This window comes from Oncorhynchus tshawytscha, unplaced genomic scaffold (genome assembly GCF_018296145.1).
Source record: "Oncorhynchus tshawytscha isolate Ot180627B unplaced genomic scaffold, Otsh_v2.0 Un_contig_1741_pilon_pilon, whole genome shotgun sequence".
Taxonomy (NCBI): Eukaryota; Metazoa; Chordata; class Actinopteri; order Salmoniformes; family Salmonidae; genus Oncorhynchus; species Oncorhynchus tshawytscha.
Genome location: NW_024609808.1, coordinates 418,621 through 441,552, shown reverse-complemented (window position 1 = coordinate 441,552; position 22,932 = coordinate 418,621). Strand labels below are relative to the sequence as shown.

Here is a 22,932-nt window from a genome sequence, read left to right as displayed (position 1 = left end):
CATGGCTTTAGAAGCTTCTGATAGGCTAATTGACATCATTTGAGTCAACTGGAGGTGTACCTGTGGATGTATTCCAAGGCCTACCTCCAAACTTTGCTTGACATCATGGGAAAATCTAAAGAAATCAGCCAATAACTCAGAAAAAAATTGTAGACCTCCACAAGTCTGGTTCATCCTTGGGAGCAATTTCCAAATGCCTGAAGGTACCACATTCATCTGTACAAACAATAGTACACAAGTATAAACACCATGGGACCACGCAGCCATCATACCGCTCAGGGAGGAGACATGTTCTGTCTCCTAGAGATGAACGTACTTTGGGGCGAAAAGTGCAAATAAATCCCAGAACAACAGCAAAGGGCCTTGTGAAGATGCTGGAGGAAACAGGTACAAATGTATCTATATCCACAGTAAAACGAGTCCTATATCGAAATAACCTGAAAGGCCGCTCAGCAAGGAAGAAGCCACTGCTCCAAAACCTCCATAAAAAAGCCAGACTATGGTTTGAACAGCACATGGGGACAAAGATTGTACTTTTTGGAGAAATGTCCTCTGGTCTGATGAAACAAAAATATAACTGTTTGGCCAAAATGATCATCGTTATGTTTGGAGGAAAAAGGGGGAGGGCTTGCAAGCCGAAGAACACCATCCCAATCGTAAAGCACCGGGGTGGCAGCGTCATGTTGTGGGGGTGCTTTGCTGCAGGGGAGACTGGTGCACTTCACAAAATAGATGTCACCATGAGAAAGGAAATTTATGTGGATATGTTGAAGCAACATCTCAAGACATCAGTCAGGATGTGGACAATGACCCCAAGCATACTTCCAAAGTTGTGGCAAAATGGCTTAAGGACAACAAAGTCAAGGTATTGGAGTGGCCATCACAAAGCCCTGACCTCAATCCCATAGAAAATTTGTGGGCAGAACTGAAAAAGTGTATGCGAGCAAGTAGGCCTACAAACCTGACTCAGTTCCACCAGCTCTGTCAGGAGGACTGGGCCAAAATTCACCCAACTTATTGTGGGAAGCTTGTGGAAGGCTACCCGAGAAATTTGACCCAAGTTAAACAATTTAAAGGCAATGCTACCAAATACTAATTGAGTGTATGTAAACTTTTGACCCACTGGGAATGTGATGAAAGAAATAAAAGCTGAAATAAATAATTATTTCAACTATTATTCTAACATTTCACATTCTTAAAAAAAAGTGGTTATCCTAACTAATTTTTGATTGGATTAAATGTCAGGAATTGTGAAAAAGTGAGTTTAAATGTGTTTGGCTAAGGTGTATGTAAACTTCTGACTTCAGCTGTACATAATAGACATTTCCAATCAGCTCTCTGTGTGTGATGTCACCCAGCCCTTCCCCCAGTGCTGTCCACGTTGTCCAATGGGATTTAACGTGGCCTCATAATGGATGATCAGCCTTTGAAATCAGGAGGGACCGCGCCAATGTTTGTTGCAGGCAGAATCTCGAACCAGGAACAGTCAAATCCTTTTCCCCAGGCCTCTCTCTTCCTCTTCCTCGACCTCTTTTCGCTCACTTTTTCTTTAGCGGCCTCTCTATCTCTCTCTCCTCCCATAATATCTCTCTTCCTCTCTTTCTCTCTCTCTCTACCCCTCTCTGGTCTCCCTCTTTATCTTTCTCTCTTCTCCATCCCCGTCTCTCATTCGCTCATTGTCATGCATCAGTGTTGAGCTTTACATGCTGCGGTGTAAAAATAGCACGGTGACACTTTTGTTTAATGAGATGTGAATGAGCGTCATCCCTGCCGTCTGAAACGGCAGGCGCCATGATAGTTTTAAAATAAATCTATCCGACGTGGAAGCACGGCACCGCGCAGTATCGCTGTTTTAGCCTCACCTGTGCCAAAGCCTATATACCAAGTGCATCGCTCACGGTGTACATTAGATTCCCATCTATTTGTTGATAATATTTTTATGTGCCTTTGCAGTTACCATTGTTAAATGCAACAAAACCTCATCCCATAAATACGGACTATGAAGTGACATTCTGAGGACTGCTCCACGTAGTTCCATGGTGGTGGGTCGTATGGTACGGTCCAGTGATTTATTTTTCTCTCAGTTGGTCTCCCTCGGGCCCATGATGTTTTGTGTTGCGGTCAAGATCTTTGCTGTATGTCACACATACATATTTAATAGCTGCCACCCCCAGCTTTCTTTTCCTTTCCTCCCTCCCTCTTCCTTCTCTTGTGGTCTGCTTTACCCAAGGCTAAGGCCTGTGGAGAAGATTGAACTGGAAATCTGTTGTGAATATTTCATACCTCCAATCCATTCTCTATGAAACGATGTTCCATTGGCAGTGTGTGTGTGTGTGTGTGTGTGTGTGTGTGTGTGTGTGTGTGTGTGTGTGTGTGTGTGTGTGTGTGTGTGTGTGTGTGTGTGTGTGATCAAGCCCTGAGCGGCAAAGTCCACAGCCAATCACACCTTCTTTCCAACACCTCAAATTAAAGCAAATCCATTTTTAAACGGAGGTGTGAGAACACTGGTTGTACAATCTTTTACTCTGTAGCCTCACCTCAAGCAGAATTACAGATCTCTCCCCCGACAGAAAAATAACTTTCACTGCTGATAAAGGCAGCTACTTGGGTATGAATACCTTATTCATCAGTGTGACATTGATAAGAACATTCTATAGTAAATGTCCAGTCAGGGTGATATGCACGAATTTACATACCTGAACATTCTTATTCAGAAACCCTCCTCTCCCTTTCTCTTCTGCCTCACTCCCACTCTTCTTTTCTCTCTCTGTTTTCTTTCTTTCTCTCTCTCTCTCTCTTTCATCACCATGTTAGCTCCTTCAAGCTCAGTGGTGCTCTCTTCTGCCTCACTCCCACTCCTCTTTTCTCTCTCTGTCTGTCTTTCTCTCTTTCTCTGTCTCTTTGTCTCTCTCCTCCTTTCATCACCATGTTCGATGCTTGAAGCTCAGTGGTGCTCTCCCTGAGGCCTCTCACTGTCCTACCACATAGGAACTAAATTGATTGGTGTCTCCAAAGCCAATCAATCATTTCGATTGATCAGACATGGAGAGTAGGAATGGAGAAGGCGGGACAAACTCAGTGGAGTCATGTGAAGGTGGAATCCTCTGAGGGTTTCCAACACAATCACCTGATAGTTAATCAACATGCTTTCAACGTGTGGATCACATCATGCATACAGTATAGGCCTAATGACCTTCATTCAACCTTCCTGTTGAAGACTGCCCATGACAATAGATTCTCAACTTCCCTTCCCCCATTTTCTGCACAATAGAATGTCCCATCCTTCATTGTGATTCCACACAGGAGAGTCCATCTGTTCCCAAGAGGGGTTCTGCATTGTTACTTAGGCTCTATTGATTTGTTGAGTATTGTCGTTGCTTAGTGAGTAGGTCTGACTCTTGAGTACATCCTGTTCTCTTTGGTTGTGTACTTTGTGGTTATGGACCACGTTTTACCCTACCTATCATATCTTTCGGAGGATGTCATATCCAGATGACCAAATTGCCCCAACGAGTAGAATACGTCCTCTTGTCCTCTTTGGCTGTGTCACAGGCCTTCATAAGACGTCATATTCAGATGGGAAGAAAATAACAAGGCAAACCGAATAGTGTCTCTGAATGTGACTCTCTCTGTCTCCCTCCTGATTTAAACATGTCTCTGCTGCTATGCCTTTGTCCGTTCCATGTCAGAGCTCAGAGAGATATGGCGGAGAATGTGCATTTGGGCCCCAGAGGTTATATAACGTGCTCAGAGCTCCACCTGGTCTCACATGATAACTGCCTGCGGTGACTAGGACAGGGACTAGGAAAGATGCTACGTGGCTAAGCTAGATGACCTTCACCTTGTCTGAATGGAGAATGGGAAGAGAGAGTCAACTTGTCGTCTTGTATAGGGAACATTGTGATGATGAGAAATCTGATCGATGTCTAAAGAGAGAAGGATAGACACGTTGTGTAATGACATTTTGCTGAACTCTGATCCTTCCAAAGAGATTTGTGACGGAATTAATTCCGTTCTAGATGTGATGGGCGCACGTACGCACACACACAGCCCAACTCTCACTCTCACATTCACACACACACGCGCATACACACACACTCGCTTCACCCCCTAACCCCATCGCATCAACACTCAACATCATTGTCCAGCTGCTTAATTATTTTACCCACATCCTTTTACACCTCAGCCTTTTCTGTGGACAAATCAATCTCCCTGACATCATCAGAGCGGACGGAGGTGTCAACACTAAATGGGATACAGGATCCTGGGGTTAATGGCTAGATGGCTGTCTAACGTAATCAGGGTGGGTGTTGGTCTCTTGATTTATATGCTGAATGAATTGATCAGTGTCGCAGGCTGACTGAGCGCTTGGTGCAGGCCTCTAGTTACTAGTGTGGGTGCTGGGTATGGAATTACTGTAATGAGCTGTATCCATCAAATCAAAGAGGGAGAATCAAAGCCACCTCTAGCCCAGCTTCGCTGCACCTGACCTGGGTCGGGGAGACTCATAGGGGGGCTTGGAGATTGGAGCAGTGGAGGTGGTCTGTGGTTGGTCTATGTTTGGTTTATGGTGGTTTACTGTAAACGCAGCATGTGACATTTTCAAAGTTCTTACTGACTTACAGATCATAAAAGGAAATCAGTCAATGTAAATAAATTCATTAGGCCCTAATCTATGGATTTTACATGACTGGGGATACAGATATGCATCTGTTGGTCACTTATACCTTAACAGAAAAGGTAGGGGCCTGGATCATTAAACCAGTCAGTATCTGGTGTGACCACCATTTGCCTCACGCAGCACAACACATCTCCTTCACATACATTCACATTTATCAGGCTGTTGATTGTGATCACTGGAATGTTGTCCCACCTGTTGTCCCACTGGCTGTGCGAAGTTGCTGGATATTGGTGGGAACTGGAACACACTGTCGTACACGTAGATCCAGAGCATCCCAAACGTGCTCAACAGGTGACATGTGTGGTGAGAATGCAGGCCATGGAAGAACTGGGACATTTTCAGCTTCCAGAAATTGTGTACAGATCCTTGTGACATGGGTCTGTGCATTATCATGCTGAAACAGGAGGTGATGGCAGAGGATGAATGGTACAACAATGGGCCTCAGGATCTTGTCACGGTATCTCTGTGCATTCAAATGCAATTGTGTTCGTTGTCCGTAGCGTATGCCTGCCCATACCGTAACCCCACCACCACCATGGGGCACTCTGTTCACAACATTGACATCAGCAAACCACTTGCCCACACAACGCCATACACGCTGTCTGCCATCTGCCCAATAGAGTTGAAATCGGGATTCATCCGTGAAGAGCACACTTTTGCAGCGTGACAGTGTCCATCGAAGGTGAGCATTTGCCCACTGAAGTCGGTTACGACGCTGAACTGCAGTCAGGTCAAGACCCTGGTGAGGACGACGAGCACGCAGATAAGCTTCACTGAGACAGTTTCTGACAGTTCTTTGGTTGTTCAAACCCACAGTTTCATCAGCTGTCTGGGTGGCTGGTCTCAGACGATCCCGCAGGTGAAGAAGCCAAATGTGGAGGTCCTGGGCTGGCATGGTTACACGTGCTCTGCGGTTGTGAGTCCTGTTGGATGTATTGCCAAATCCTCTTAAACAATGTTGGAGGCGGCTCATGGTAGAGAAATGGACATTTAAAGTCTCTGGCAACAGATCTGGTGGACATTCCTGCAGTCAGCATGCCAATTGCACACTCTCCTTAGATCTTGAGACATCTGTGGCATTGTGTTGTGTGACAAAACTGCACATATTAGAGTGGCCTTTTTTGTCCCCAGCACAAGGTGTACCTGTGTAATGATCATGCTGTTTAATCTGCTTCTTGATATGCCACATCTGTCAGGTGGATGGATTACCTTGGCAAAGGAGAAATGCTCACTAAATTTGAGAGAAAATGCTTTTTGTGCGGAATCTTTTATTTCAGCTCCGACCCTCTGCTCTTCCATCTCCACTATCGCTGTGGGTATCCGATAGCCCAGGAAGGAGACTGCCTGCTGGAAGAAAAGGCACTTCTCCACCTTGGCGTACAGGCGATGCCCTATCAGCCTCTCCAAAACGGACCTGACATGAGAGACATGTTGCTTGCGTGTAGTGGAGTACACCAAGATGTCATCTATGTACACCACTATACAGCGACCCAACATGTCTCTAACCTTGTTAATGAAGGATAGAAACACCGGTGCATTTGTCAGGCCGTAGGGAATTACCCATTCATCCCTCTCTCTGATGCACACCCGGTTGTAGGCACTGTGTAAATCCAATTTGGTAAAGTGCTGAGCACTGTGCATCTGTTCGATCACAGTGGGTATGAGAGGCAGGGGATAACTGAATTGAACAGTTGCCTTATTCAGTGTCCGATAATCGATACACGGGTGGAGACCTCCGTCCTTCTTCTTCACAAAAAAGAAGGTGGAGGAGCCCGGAGAGGTGGACGGATGGAGGAATCCTAGGGCCAGAGCCTCCTGGACGTAGACCTCCATGGCTTCGGTCTCTGCATGCGAGAGTGGGTAGATGTGCCCCCGCGGGAAGGTAGAACCAGGCAGTAGGTTGATAGTGCAGTCCCATGGGTGATGAGTCTTCGAAAAAGCCACCTGTAGGTCCCGGTATTCCTCCGGGATAGGGACGTGGGTGGCCTGGTCCGGACTTTTCACGCAGGTGGCACAGATGGACACAGAGAGACACCTCCCCTGACACTCCTACGACCAACCCAACAACCTCCTCTCTGTCCACGATATCCTGGGGTTGTGCAACTGTAACCAGGGGAAACCTAAAACTACGGAGTGTGAGGGAGAGTCTAAGATGAGGAAAGTGATGTGTTCATGGTGGTTGTGAACAACTGTGAGGGAAGCCTGCAGCTGGCATACGGTCCGGATCACCTCGTCCATGGCAACCTGGAGGTGCTCCAGGCACGAGGCGTGGTGGTGGAGCATCTCTCCTATATCGGAGAGGTTGGGATGTCCTGCTGCTTCCTGTCCTCTTGGGTCGGTCATTCTATCACAGGTGTAGAGAAGAGTAGCCAGGAGGCAGTAGCAGATTTTACTGAATGTATTTAAGCACCATAGATCAAAGCGGGACGAAACCCAAACGCTGATGTGCTCAAAAAAGTACTCAGGAAATAGTCGGGGAGATTCCTCTCTGGAAAACAAGTAACATTACAAAGACGACAAAGACAAATGGCAGAGGGAGTATATATACAGTGACAGAGTGGGGATTGGAACCAGGTGTGTGTAATGATGGTTGATGAGTGAAGGGCGTTTGCCAGCAGTAGGTGCGGCAGCAGCGATGACGAACGCTTGAGATGGACAGGAGGGGGAGCCAAAGCGAAGGCTGGTGTGACCAACACTTTACGTGCTGCGTAAAGGTGTGGTGTTTCAGAAAGAGAACGCCCATGCAGTCAGATACATCTGGGTGAACTGTCTCATTTTTACATTGTGTGTGTTTCAGTGGTTTTTTTGTATTGTGTGGTTTTGTATGTGTGTCATGTCTGTCATTGTCTCTGTGAGAGAGTGCGTGTCTCTGTTGTGTGTGTGTGTGTAGCTTTGTGAATAAGGTATATGTGGGCTTTTGTCACTGGCAGCTTGCCGTAGTCATGTACACTAGCTACAATAAGGTATAGGTGTGTGTACAATACAAAGGGATCTCTTCAACTCTCTCTATAAAGTTCTTTTCTCAACTCAATATGTACACTCCAATAAGCTACAATAGGTATATGTGGTTTGTACACTAGCTACAATAAGGTATTGATCTCCTGGGTGTACACTAGCTTGTCAAATAAGGTATAGGTCTTGTACACTCAACTCAATAAGTATAGGTGGTGTACACTAGCTACAGTAAGGTATAGGTCTTGTACACTAGCTCATTCTTAATAATGCAAAAGTATAGGTCACACATTCTAACACTAGCTAGGCAACAAGGTATAGGTGGTGTACACTAGCTACAATAAGGTATAGGTCCCATGTACACTAGCTAGAATCCCAGTGCACTATAGGTTGTACACTAGCTGACAATGAGGTTGGGGGATAGAAAGGTGGTGTACACTAGCTACAGTAAGGTATACAGTGGTGTACACTAGCTCAATAAGGTTGATTAGGTGGTGTACACTAGCTACAATAAGGTATATGTCAGTGTTACACTAGCTACAATAAGGTATAGTGTGGTGTACACTAGCTACAATAAGGTATAGGTTCCCTGTGACACTAGCTGACAATAAGGTATAGGTCGTTTACACTAGCTACAATAAGGTATAGGTGGACTGTACACTAGCTACAATAAGGTATAGGTCGTGTAACTGTACAATAAGGTATAATGTGGTGTACACTAGCTAAAATAAGGTATAGGTGTGTACACTAGCTACAATAAGGTATAGGTGGTGTACACTAGCTACAATAAGGTATAGGTATTTCTGTGGCACACTAGCTACAATAAGGTATATGTGGTGTACACTAGCTAGAATAAGGTATAGGTATTTCTGGTGTACACTAGCTACAATAAGGTATAGGTGGTGTACACTAGCTACAATAAGGTATAGGTGGTGTACACTAGCTACAATAAGGTATATGGTGGTGTACACTAGCTACAATGGTGGTGTAACTAGCTACAATATAGGTGGTGTACACTAGCTACAATAAGGTATAGGTGGTGTACACTAGCTACAATAAGGTATAGGTGGTGTACACTAGCTACAATAAGGTGGTGTACACTAGTACAATAAGGTATAGTGGTGTACACTAGCTAAGGTATAGTGGTGTACAAGCTAAGGTATAGGTGGTGTACACTAGCTACAATAAGGTATAGGTGGTGTACACTACTAGCTAGGTGGTGTACACAGCTACAATAAGGTATAGGTGGTGTACACTAGCTACAATAAGGTATAGGTGGTGTACACTAGTTACAATAAGGTATAGGTGGTGTACACTAGCTAAGGTACACTAGGGTATAGTGGTGTACACTAGCTACAATAAGGTATAGGTGGTGTACACTAGCTACAATAAGGTATATGTGGTGTACACTAGCTACAATAAGGTATAGGTGGTGTACACTAGCTACAATAAGGTATATGTGGTGTACACTAGCTACAATAAGGTATATGTGGTGTACACTAGCTACAATAAGGTATATGTGGTGTACACTAGCTACAATAAGGTATATGTGGTGTACACTAGCTACAATAAGGTATAGGTGGTGTACACTAGCTACAATAACGTATATGTGGTGTACACTAGCTTTGGTAAGGTATAGGTGGAGTACACTAGCTACAATAAGGTATATGTGGTGTACACTAGCTACAGTAAGTTATAGGTGGTGTACACTAGCTACAGTAAGGTATAGGTGGTGTACACTAGCTACAGTAAGGTATAGGTGGTGTACACTAGCTACAGTAAGGTATATGTGGTGTACACTAGCTACAGTACAATAAGGTATAGGTGGTGTACACTAGCTACAATAAGGTATAGGTGGTGTACACTAGCTACAATAAGGTATAGGTGGTGTACACTAGCTACAAAGGGTGGTGTACACTAGCTAGGGTATAGGTGGAGGGTACACTAGCTACAATAAGGTATATGTGGTGTACACTAGCTACAATAAGGTATATGTGGTGTACACTAGCTACAATAAGGTATAGGTGGTGTACACTAGCTACAATAAGGTATAGGTGGTGTACACTAGCTACAATAAGGTATATGTGGTGTACACTAGCTACAATAAGGTATATGTGGTGTACACTAGCTACAATAAGGTATAGGTGGTGTACACTAGCTACAGTAAGGTATAGGTGGTGTACACTAGCTACAGTAAGGTATAGGTGGTGTACACTAGCTACAGTAAGGTATATGTGGTGTACACTAGCTACAGTACAATAAGGTACAGGTGGTGTACACTAGCTACAGTGCAGTAAGGTACACTAGTTACAGTACAGGTGGTGTACACTAGTTACAGTACAGTAGGGTATAGGTGGTGTACACTAGCTACAGTAATGTACAGGTGGTGTACACTAGCTACAGTAAAGTATAGGTGGTGTACACTAGCTACAGTACAGTAAGGTATAGGTGGTGTACACTAGCTACAGTACAGTAAGGTATAGGTGGTGTACACTAGCTACAGTACAGTAAGGTATAGGTGGTGTACACTAGCTACAGTACAGGTATAATAGGTGGTGTACACTAGCTACAGTAAGGTATATGTGGTGTACACTAGCTACAGTAAGGTATATGTGGTGTACACTAGCTACAGTAAGGTATAGGTGGTGTACACTAGCTACAGTAAGTAAGTATAGGTGGTGTACACTAGCTACAGTAAGGTATAGGTGGTGTACACTAGCTACAGTAAGTATAGGTGGTGTACACTAGCTACAGTAAGGTGTACACTAGCTACAGTACAGTACAGTATAGGTGGTGTACACTAGCTACAGTAAGGTATAGGTGGTGTACACTAGCTACAGTAAGTAAGGTATAGGTGGTGTACACTAGCACAGTAAGGTAGGTGGTACACTAGCTACAGTAAGTATAGGTGGTGTACACTAGCTACAGTACAGTAAGGTATAGGTGGTGTAGGTGGTGTACACTAGCTACAGTACAGTAAGGTATAGGTGGTGTACACTAGCTACAGTACAGTAAGGTATAGGTGGTGTACACTAGCTACAGTAAGGTATAGGTGGTGTACACTAGCTACAGTAGGTACAGTGGTGTACACTAGCTACAGGTATAGGTGGTGTACACTAGCTACAGTACAGTAAGGTATAGGTGGTGTACACTAGCTAAGGTATAGGTGGTGTACACTAGCTACAGTAAGGTAGGTGGTGTACACTAGCTACAGTAAGGTATAGGTGGTGTACACTAGCTACAGTAAGGTACAAGTGGTGTACACTAGCTACAGTAAGGTATAGGTGGTGTACACTAGCTACAGTAAGGTATAGGTGGTGTACACTAGCTACAGTAAGGTATAGGTGGTGTACACTAGCTACAGTAAGGTATAGGTGGTGTACACTAGCTACAGTACAGTAAGGTATAGGTGGTGTACACTAGCTACAGTAAGGTATAGGTGGTGTACACTAGCTACAGTAAAGTATAGGTGGTGTACACTAGCTACAGTACAGTAAGGTATAGGTGGTGTACACTAGCTGGTGTACACTAGCTACAGTAAGGTATATGTGGTGTACACTAGCTACAGTAAGGTATAGGTGGTGTACACTAGCTACAGTAAGGTATAGGTGGTGTACACTAGCTACAGTAAGGTATAGGTGGTGTACACTAGCTACAGTATAGGTGGTGTACACTAGCTACAGGTATAGGTGGTGTACACTAGCTACACTAGTACAGTAAGGTATAGGTGGTGTACACTAGCTACAGTACAGTAAGGTATAGGTGGTGTACACTAGCTACAGTACAGTAAGGTATAGGTGGTGTACACTAGCTACAGTAAGGTACAAGTGGTGTACACTAGCTACAGTAAGGTATAGGTGGTGTACACTAGCTACAGTAAGGTATAGGTGGTGTACACTAGCTACAGGTATAGGTGGTGTACACTAGCTAAGGTATAGGTGGTGTACACTAGCTACAGTAAGGTATAGGTGGTGTACACTAGCTACAGTAAGGTATAGGTGGTGTACACTAGCTAAGGTACAGGTGGTGTACACTAGCTACAGTAAGGTACAGGTGGTGTACACTAGCTACAGTAAGGTATAGGTGGTGTACACTAGCTACAGTACAGGTGGTGGTGTACACTAGCTACAGTAAGGTACAGGTGGTGTACACTAGCTACAGGTGGTGTACACTAGCTACAGTACAGGTGGTGTACACTAGCTACAGTAAGGTATAGGTGGTGTACACTAGCTACAGTAAGGTATAGGTGGTGGTGTACACTAGCTACAGTACAGTAAGGTATAGGTGGTGTACACTAGCTACAGTACAGTACACTAGGTATAGGTGGTGTACACTAGCTACAGTACAGTAAGGTATAGGTGGTGTACACTAGCTACAGTACAGTAAGGTACAGGTGGTGTACACTAGCTACAGTAAAGTATAGGTGGTGTACACTAGCTACAGTACAGGTGGTGTACACTAGCTACAGGTGGTGTACACTAGCTACAGTAAGGTATAGGTGGTGTACACTAGCTACAGTACAGTAAGGTATAGGTGGTGTACACTAGCTACAGTGGTGTACACAGCTAGTACACTAGCTACAGTAAGGTATACAGGTGGTGTACACTAGCTACAGTAAGGTACAGGTGGTGTACACTAGCTACAGTAAGGTAGGTGGTATAGGTGGTGGTGGTGTACACTAGCTACAGTACAGTAAGGTATAGGTGGTGTACACTAGCTACAGTAAGGTACAGGTGGTGCACACTAGCTACAGTAAGGTACAGGTGGTGTACACTAGCTACAGTAAGGTACAGGTGGTGTACACTAGCTACAGTACAGTAAGGTACAGGTGGTGTACACTAGCTACAGTACAGTGGTACAGGTGGTGTACACTAGCTACAGTACTAGTAAGGTACAGGTGGTGTACACTAGCTACAGTAAGGTACAGGTGGTGTACACTAGCTACAGTAAGCTACAGTAAGGTGGTGGTGTACACTAGCTACAGTAGTAAGGTACAGGTGGTGTAGCACTAGCTACAGTACAGTAAGGTACAGGTGGTGTACACTAGCTACAGTACAGTAAGGTATAGGTGGTGTACACTAGCTACAGTACAGTAAGGTATAGGTGGTATACACTAGCTACAGTAAGGTATAGGTGGTGTACACTAGCTACAGTAAAGTATAGGTGGTGTACACTAGCTACAGTACAGTAAGGTATAGGTGGTGTACACTAGCTACAGTAAGGTACAGGTGGTGTACACTAGCTACAGTAAAGTATAGGTGGTGTACACTAGCTACAGTACAGTAAGGTATAGGTGGTGTACACTAGCTACAGTACAGTAAGGTATAGGTGGTGTACACTAGCTACAGTACAGTAAGGTATAGGTGGTGTACACTAGCTACAGTAAGGTACAAGTGGTGTACACTAGCTACAGTAAGGTATAGGTGGTGTACACTAGCTACAGTAAGGTATAGGTGGTGTACACTAGCTACAGTACAGTAAGGTATAGGTGGTGTACACTAGCTACAGTACAGTAAGGTATAGGTGGTGTACACTAGCTACAGTACAGTAAGGTATAGGTGGTGTACACTAGCTACAGTAAGCAAACTGTAAACAGGGCACAGCATCACAACAAGAAACAAACAACACTTTTATTTTTTTGGGCTCAGGCATGGATTTAGCATACATGGGGGCAGGGGGGCTAATTTGCCATCCATGTGGCTTTCAAAAGGTTGCCCTTTTTCTGTGTCTCCATGGCGATGATCCCATCTGGGATCTGAACCCTGAAACCCTCTGGCCATGAGCCCAGATATCTAATCTATCTCTGTTGGTTGTTTGCTGCTGATGACACTGCAGAAACTGAGTTGTTTATCGTAGCGATACCAGCGAAGAAGGAAGAACGTCAAAGTGACCTAACTGTCGTCAGGGAAACATTCAGGTTCAGAATTCTCTCTCAGGGGGGTGTCATGACTAAAATCCTACTCATATGAATCTGACAAACCAGGACGGGAGCGAAACAGCGTGCTACCACAACACACTAGGACACAGGGGGCTCTTTAGCATCAAATCGAGATGGCCGCGGGACCTAGAGAGCTCTGGGACTGCCTTCTGTGTACCATGAAGTGTTTAGAGTTGAAGGTTTCTCTAAAAGCGATTCTAGACTCATAGGGCCTCATCCCTACTCAAACACTCCAGGAAGAAGAAGAAAAAAGAATTTTGATATGAATTAATAATCATTATGTTTAGTTTTTGAGCCCGCGATGCCTGAAGCGTGAGAGTAGTTAATGTTTCACACTGTGGGAGTGGGAGGAGGGGGGTCATTAAAGAGATTGTTCTCTCTCCTTCGGCAGGGAACTGGTGTGTCACAATACGGGGGCAACGGGAAACAGCAGGGAGGCCTGTGCATGCTAACACACACACACAGAGAGAGAGAAACACACACACACACACACAGAGAGAAAAACACACACACACACAGAGAAACACACACAGAGAGAGAGAAACACACACACACAGAGAGAAACACACACACACACACACACAGAGAGAGAAACACACACACACACACACAGAGAGAAACACACACACACAGAGAGAGAAACACACACACACACAGAAATCTACACTCACATGCACACACACACAGAAATATATATACAGAATTACACTCACACAAATACACACACACACTTACAGTAATATATGACTCACACACATGACAACCACATGCAGACAGGCACGCACGCACGCACACACACACACACACACACACACACACACACACACACACACACACAACAGAAAGCCACACACACATCACATCCCTACAATACTGCACAGCGCCAAGGACACACGTTCCTTTAAAAACACATCATTTTGCGTGTGTCAAACATACTAAAACGCTCTGTATGCATGGTGCCATGAAAACAAGGAGCATATAAGCTGAAACTTCCCTTTAATGCAGCAACAGCAGTATACAGTAAAGTCAGCGAAGAGGATGGACAATGCAGTAGTAAATAATAATAAACCCCAATCCCGGGTAGCCAACACTTTGATGTCACCATGAAAGGAAACTGCTGCAACACTATTGCAGCTAACCAAACACAATGCAGACAAGCAACCATCAACCAACCTGGCTTTAACAGGCTCGGTCGCCCTACAGGCGTTAGCGGTCACTGTTGAGCGCGAGCCGTCAGCACTGTAATTACATCCTAATGGCAATGCAACGGAGGCTGGCTGCACTTGTCTGTCTCCTGGCTGAGAGAAAAAGGGAAGAGAGAGAGAAATGGAAGAGGGAAAGAGATAGAGACGATAAGGAAAGAGAGGAGAGAGCATGAGAGAGAAGAAGAGAAAGAGAGAGAGGGGGGTAGAGAGAGGGGTTAGAGAGAGGGAGAGAGAGGGGTTAGAGAGAGAGAGAGAGAGGGGTTAGAGAGAGAGAGAGAGAGGGGTTAGAGAGAGGGGTGGAGAGAGGGGGTTAGAGAGAGAGAGAGAGAGGGGGTTAGAGAGAGAGAGAGGGAGAGAGAGGGGGTTAGAGAGAGGGTTAGAGAGAGAGAGAGAGAGGAGAGAGAGGGGTTAGAGAGAAAGAGAGGGAGAGAGAGAGGGGAGAGAGAGAGAGAGAGAGGAGAGAGAGAGAGAGAGGGTTAGAGAGAGAGAGAGAGAGAGAGGGGTTAGAGAGAGGGGTTAGAGAGAGAGAGAGGGGGGGTAGAGAGAGGGGTTAGAGAGAGAGAGAGGGAGAGAGGAGCTTAGAGAGAGAGAGAGAGAGAGAGAGAGAGAGAGAGAGAGAGAGGATACCGAGAGAGAGGGAAGAGTGAGTGTCAGGCAACAGCCAAGGCCTGGCTCTGCCCCGTCAGTCACCCTGACACCTGGAACCACTCAATCTCCTTAGCCCACAATGGAGGGAGAGAGATGGAGGAGGGGGCAGGGAACATGATGGATATGGCAGTGGAGGCTGGTGACTTGAACAATTGATGAGGATGGGAGACCCACGGTGTAGGCATGGAATCCACGGAGACGACAAAGTGTGTTTCAAAAATCGTCAAAGCCTAATTATTTAACCTAAGGGGGGGGGGGCAATTTTTACTCTCTGGGGCCTGGAATTTTTCCTTATCTGTTAACTTATTTAGGAAACCTCTGGACCTTATAAGGTATGACAGTGATTCATCAATTGTAAAAGGTTTTATAAGGGCTATGATGGGACCAGTTTTTCTTAATCAGGTCACATGGATGAAAACCCTGTCAAACTGCAGCAACCTTATACTTATATGATATGAATTACATTTAGAGGAGATGAGGAGAGGGATTCCCTCTACCCAGATACAGAGACAACAACTGACAGACAATAAATCTCACAGGTCTGAGCTTGCTTTATGCATGTTGGCATCATGGAGGCCTATGCAACTGTAGGCCTTGTAAAACATTTACTCACACTATTATGTTGACTGATTCATTCCAGTTAATCATTTTGGGTTGAAAACATATAGGCAGCCTAACCAGTCCAATTTTGAATATAAAACAAATTTGATCACATTCACATTTTCTCCTGACACACAAATGGACTATAAATACATAACATTACCAATCAGTTACCCTGACCAGATGGACAGGGCACATAGGCTGTATGCAGCTACTGTTATTAGTAGCCTACAGTTGATCAGACTGAAAAATCATGAATTCTCTGATCCTAATCCTATGATCAGATGGACAACATGTCAGTTCATATTGCAAAAGCTTTGATTTATTGGAGGTCATCCTCAGGAAGTAGTCATGATTAGAGGTCGACCGATTATCATTTTTCAACGCCGATACCGAATATTGGAGGACCAAAAAAAGCCGATACCGATTAATCGGACGATTATTTTTGTTGTTGTTTTTGTAATAATGATAATTACAACAATACTGAATGAACACTTATTTTAACTCAATATAATACATCATAAAATCAATTTAGCCTCAAATAAAATGAAACATGTTCAATTTGGTTTAAATAATGCAAAAACAAAGTGTTGGAGAAGAAAGTAAAAGTGCAATATGTGCCATGTAAAAAAGCTAACGTTTAGGTTCCTTGCTCAGAACATGAGAACATATGAAAGCTGGTGGTTCCTTTTAACAAGATTCTTCAATATTCCCAGGTAAGACGTTTTAGGTTGTTATAGGAATTATAGGACAATTTCTTTCTATACAATTTGTATTTCATATACCTTTGACTATTGGATGTTCTTATAGGCACTTTAGTATTGCCAGTGTAACAGTATAGCTTCCGTCCCTTTCCTCGCCCCTACCTGGGCTCGAACCAGGAACACATCGACAACAGCCACCTTCGAAGCATCGTTACCCATCGCTCCACAAAAGCCGCAGCCTTTGCAGAGCAAGCGGAACAACCACTGCAAGTCTCAGTGAGTGACGTTTGAAACACTATTAGCGCGCACCCCGCTAACAAGGCAGTTAACCCACCGTTCCTAGGCCGTCATTGAAAATAAGAATGTGTTCTTAACTGACTTGCCTAGTTAAATAAAGGATAAATAAAGGTGTAAAAAATACATATTTTTAAATAATAAAAAATTGGCCAAATCGGTGTCCAAAAATACAGATTTCCAATTGTTATGAAAACTTGAAATCGGCCCTAATTAATCGGCCATTCCGATTAATCGGTCGACCTCTAGTCATGATTACCATATAGGTCTATGGAAGGAGGTGAGGCCTATGAGCCTCCTAGGTTTTGTATTGAAGTCAATGTACCCAGAGGAGGACAGAAGCTAGCTGGCTACACCATGGTGCTACCCCAGAGAGTACTGTTGAAGTTACTATTGACCATTGCAAAAAGTGTGTTTTAATTAATTATTTGATGACATATGAATATATTTAGTATAGTTTTATCTAAAAATGATAACTTTTTTGTTTTACTATTTTTATTTTTATGAAATTTCACTGAGGAGGATGGACCCGTCCTTCCTCCTCTGAGGAGCCTCCACTAGCATATGGAGGGAGGGAGGAGGGGGTGGCGGAAGGGAAGGAAAGGAGGGAGGGGAAGGAAGGGAAGGGGGACAGAGGCAAGTGGAGAGAGAGAGAGAAAGGAGGGGGCAGGGAGCATTATATATTTGGAGGGAAGGATGGAGGGAGAGAGGGAAAGAGAGAGGGGCGGGCAGGGAGGGAGGGAGAGAGAGAGAGAGGAGGGGGCAGGGAGCATTATATATTTGGAGGGAGGGAGGGAGGGAGCATTATATATTTGGAGGGAAGGAGGGAGGGAGGGAGGGAGAGAGGGAGAGAGAGGAGGGGGCAGGGAGCATTATATATTTGGAGGGAAGGAGGGAGGGAGAGAGGGAGGGAGGGAGGGAGGGACGAGGGGGCAGGGAGCATTATATATTTGGAGGGAAGGAGGGAGGGAGGGGGAGGGAGGGAGCTAAGAGGAGAGATGGATTATTAAGGAGAGAAAAAATAAGTAAAGAGGTAAAGATATAGTAGTGGAGGTGAAGAGGTTTCATATGCAAGCAAACACCTCTGTCTCACTGTCTCACTGTGTGATCTTCTGTTTGTCCGTAGCTGCATGGCATCGACATACATTGTCTGTTTGCTCAACACCTGTCTGTCCTGTTCCCCCTGTAAACTGTATCGCCCCTGTTGTATACACTATAGTCCCTCCATGTCCTTCCTCTGTTACTCTGGTTCTTTAGATATCAATATGCCATATCAATGATCATCAGAAGTACTTTTCTTACTCTTTGAGGGGCCGAACAACAGGAAAGAGAGATTGGATTCGTCACGACAACAAAAGACAACAGAAAAACAGGGAAACTCTTCCTGCAAGAATATAACTCCCCGTCTCGGGCAGGATGTATTTTACCCCCTGAAGCCCAAGCACACCTGCTGAGTGCCGAGGCGCCCAGGCTTTATTTTCCATCCATTATTCATACGCCAGCTCCATTATGAGAACACGTCCTTTCCTTATGAAGATACTCTCTGTCTGCCTCACAAGCTGTTCAGTGAAAATGCAGAGCTGTTGTAGAGACCTACAGTATGTGAGGAACAAAGGAAAACAGAATGGGATTTTGTTGGCAATGCACTGTGCATAGATCGTGTGGGTAAAATGTGTTCGGGTTAATGCATTGGCAAGGAAGAGGTCCGCAAACATTGGAACAGTGAAGAAGTAAGCAAGTGCACTGTGCTGCATGCAGACATACATAGACACACATGCATACATACATTTATACACGCATGCACACACACACACACACACACACACACACACACATACACACACACACACACACACACACACACACACACACACACACACACACACACACACACACAGACATGACACACATCACACAGCACTCCAGTCCCCCCACTCTGTGTTCATTTTCTTCATCTCTGAGGTTTGGGTGAATTAGCTAGATTTTTCCATCTTGCTTTGATGATGATGCGGCACCACAGTATGCTGTTTTGACTGCAGCTCTGTACTCGCTGCAGAGCCCTGTTTTAGCACCCTCGGGGGGAATCTCCTCTTCCAGTACTCGTTTGCGGCGCTGCATATGTTTTGCTGAAATGTTCAGATTTTTTGCTCACTACGGTCACAGCCAAGAGGAAATGCGATCGCTCCAAAACATGGCCTGAATTCTCGAGATTTCAGAGACATTCAGGGGTCATTCTGCAGCACTGTTTTAATAGTGCATTAAACAAGAGCTTTTAAGCAGAGAGTGTTGTGAAACCCCAGGATGGATTCCACCATTTTAAAGGACATTATACTGGACAGTAATAAAGACAAACTCACACACACACACACACACACATACAACACATCCCTGCAGTACTGCGGAGCACCAAGGACACATGCCTTTAACACATGCCTGTGTGTGCCTACCTAGCATACCAAAATCTATCTTCCTCACTCTCTTTATATTTTTCTCTCTTTCTCTTGCTCTCTTTCATGTGTCCATGAAAACTCCTCAAGTTCTTGAAACTGTCGACCGTAGAGCTACGAAGACGAAGAACCAAACGTAGCACAGAATTCTCTCCGAAAGAACTGAATCATGTGGTTCAGTTCCATTAAACTTCTCTCCAAAAGAACCGAATCATGTGGTTCAGTTCCATTAAACTTCTCTCGGAAAGAACTGAATCATGTGGTTCAGTTCCATTAAACTTCTCTCCGAAAGAACTGAATCATGTGGTTCAGTTCCATTAAACTTCTCTCCGAAAGAACTGAATCATGTGGTTCAGTTCCATAAAACTCTTCTCAGAGTTGAAACCGGGGGGAAATGAAGGCCGTGTCATACATCAATCATCATCTGGCCTGACGTAGATCTCGAACACTAAAGTGGCTCAGCAACTCAGATAAAGACATGAAAAGCTGCCACGATGGAGTTCACGCTTAGTCACTTTCCCTCAGAAATGTAGGCCGACCTTTAAAAGTTTTATCAAGAGAACAGTAACACTTCTTTGTCTTGCATTCACACTCCCATAGAAACATACTTTATGTTACATCTAAGTTATTATTTTTCTCATACTTACCATGGATTTCTGTTTTTCTATCAGAGGACAAGACATGTTTTATTGGCAGTTCCCGACAGACTCGTTACTTGTTGTGGCTCACACATTGGACATTGGAGAACCAGTAATATTGTGTAATATTGTGTAGTGGCTAGAGTGCTGTGATCAGTCTGTCAGTTTCAGAGATGTGATAGGAGATTGTCTGTCAGCAACACTGGGGTTCTGGGCTCCACTATGGGGCAGTGAGAGGCTTTATCAGGCCTTGGCAATTCGGAGAGAGAGATTGAGGTTTAGAAAGTAAGGAGGGAGGGGTGTGGAGAGAGAGAGATGGGTTATAAAGAGAGGAAGTAGACTAGTGGGAAGGACGGGGGAGAGCACAAGAAGGAAGTGAGGGAGAGAGAGAGAGAGGCGTCACAACAGACCCGGGTTCGATCCCAGGCTGAGTCGCAGCCGGCCGCAACTGGGAGACTCATGAGGTGGCGCACAATTGGCCCAGCTTCATCCGGGTTAGGGGTGGGTTTGGCCAGCTGGGATGTCCTTGTCCCATCGCGCTCTAGTGACTCCTTGTGGCGGACTGGGCACATGCACGCTGACTTCGGTCACCAGTTGTACGCTGTTTCCTCCTACACATTGGTGAGATTGGCTTCCGAGTTAAGCGAGCAGTGTGTCAACAAGCTTGGCAGGGTCGTGTTTCGGAGGACGCATGGCTCTCGACCTTCAACTCTCCCAAGTCCGTACGGGTGTTGCAGCCATGGGACAAGACTGTAACTACCAATTGGATATCACGAAATTGGGGTGAAAAAGGGTTAAAAAGTACAACTTTTTTTTTAAAGAAAGATTAGACAGCATTTGTGAGAAGATGAGAGAGGAAGGGGAAGAACAGAGTGATGGTCATACAGAAACGGCCAGCAGAGTAGAGAGGAAGAGGGGAGGAGCAACAGAGTAAGACAGAGAGCCTCATGGTCGCAGAGTAATATCAGACACTAGCCACCCTGCTGACAGCTGAGTCCCCTCTCTGCCAGTCACTCCATCAAACACTGTGACAGTCCCAGAGTCCCCAACAACACAACAGTAGCTACAGTATGCTGTGGTCCTGTGTACAGTGCAATGCCCACGGCAGATCACACTTCACGGACATCCCCATTCACTTTCTAAAAGCCAACACACACACACGCTTGTACGCACACACACTATCACGGGTGCACACACGTGCTATCCCACACTTGCTAATGCAAGCACACACACACGCACACACACACGCACACACACACACACACACATACACCTCAGGCTGCCCCTGTGAAGGCAGTCTAGGCCTGTACTTACCCTGTAGCTGCATGACTGTATCCCATGTCTGTGTGTCGCTGTCGGATTCCCCCAAAGTTGTTCTTGGTGTGTCCTCATAATAACTCCTCTGTGTGGTGTTGATGCAGTGTGTCTGTCCTCTTTTGAATACTGAAACTGAAATGCACTGTGGTCGTATAGTGTCCTCTGTTCTGTGCTTGTGCTGTCTATACCGGACAGCCTCTGCTGACACACAGACAAACTGACAGACTCCTGTTCTTCTGACCCTGCACACACCTCGTATCACCAGAGACACAGAGAGAGGTTCACACAGAGGTCAAACCCCCTACTACGACCCAGCCAGCCAGCCTGGAGAAGAGGTCAAAGGTCAGCCAGCAGGAAGCAGAACCCTCACTCTGCCGTTTTCTCCTCCTTTCTGCAGCGACGACCTTCCTCCAGACTCACCCTCAGGTGAGGAGGGAAAGAGACAGGGAGAAGGGGAGCTCCAGCCCCAGGTCCAACCCCAGCAGCCTGAGCTCCAAGCCCAGCCCCAACCTGAACCCCAGCCTCAGCCTAAACCCGAGGGCACGAGCGTGGGCGAAACACAGCAGGAGGTCACCCCCGCAGCCTCCCGCTCACCAAGCGGAGGGGACCTCGAGCAGGAGGAGGGAGAGCGAGGAGATAAGGAGAAGGAGGAGATAAAGCAGAAAGAGTTGGTGGATTCGCAGCAGGAGCAGCAGCATGAGGGGGAGGCAGCAGTAGAGGCTGAGGTGGAGGAGGAGGAGGATGGGGCAGAGGCCCGGGGGGGAGCGGCGGGGAGGAGGGCCAGCCTGCACCACACAGCTTCCCCCATGAGGGTGCAGCGCAACGGGGCCTGCTCGCACTCCGCCACCTCCGACTACGAGCTCTCGCTCGACCTCAAAAACAAGCAGGTAGGGTGTGTGGGGGGGGGACGGTGTGATATGGGCGGGGGTAGGGGAGAGGGGGGCTCGGCTTGGGTTGTACTGTATGTCTTGTGGTCTTTGTGGTCGTTTGTTGAGGTTCTGTCTGAGGTCAAGGCTGTTTGTTTTGTCTGTTGAGGCTGTTGTTGATTTGGTTCATCTGGGATTGTTTGTTTGTTATGGCTGTTTTTTTGTGGATTGGCCTCGGCTGGCAGTTGATTGACATTATTTGCCTTTGAAGTTGGCTCTGCAGGTGTTCTTAGGGTGTTTTGGGTTGTTGAGTCTTTCTCTCTCCTTCATTAACATGAGTCATCATCATCATCATCATCGCCACTGTCATTTTCACCTTCATTGACATAACATGGCTTTTGTCTTTTGAACAGATGTTGAACAGTGACCTTCTACTGAGGCGAAGTGTGTTTTGTTCTCACAGTACCTTCTTCTGCTGTGTGGCAGCTTGCTGTTTAACGAATGGCTCACACTGTGTGTCTAAGTGTCTGGGAGGTTTTTAAATGGAACACATTTAGTTGCTTCCCACCGACTCTTTCTCTCACTCACACAATCACACATTCTCTTGTGTAAATGATACATCGTCATGGTAACAGAATGAAG

At 45.5% G+C, this 22,932-nt stretch overlaps 1 protein-coding gene across 5 annotated transcripts in view; it reads left to right on the top strand.

Moving 5' to 3' along the window:
• The window catches only part of iqsec3a (IQ motif and Sec7 domain ArfGEF 3a), a 193,652-nt gene that overhangs the window by 80,029 nt on the left and 90,691 nt on the right, over window positions 1-22,932 (top strand). For 4 of the 5 annotated variants that reach the window (XM_042318541.1, XM_042318542.1, XM_042318543.1 and 1 more), the window contains exon 3: window positions 21,822-22,311. The exons of the other annotated variant lie outside the window; for it this stretch is intronic. In XM_042318541.1, the coding sequence (XP_042174475.1) occupies window positions 21,822-22,311 (490 nt within the window). The remainder of the gene's footprint in view (window positions 1-21,821; window positions 22,312-22,932) is intronic. 5 annotated transcript variants of the gene reach the window in all.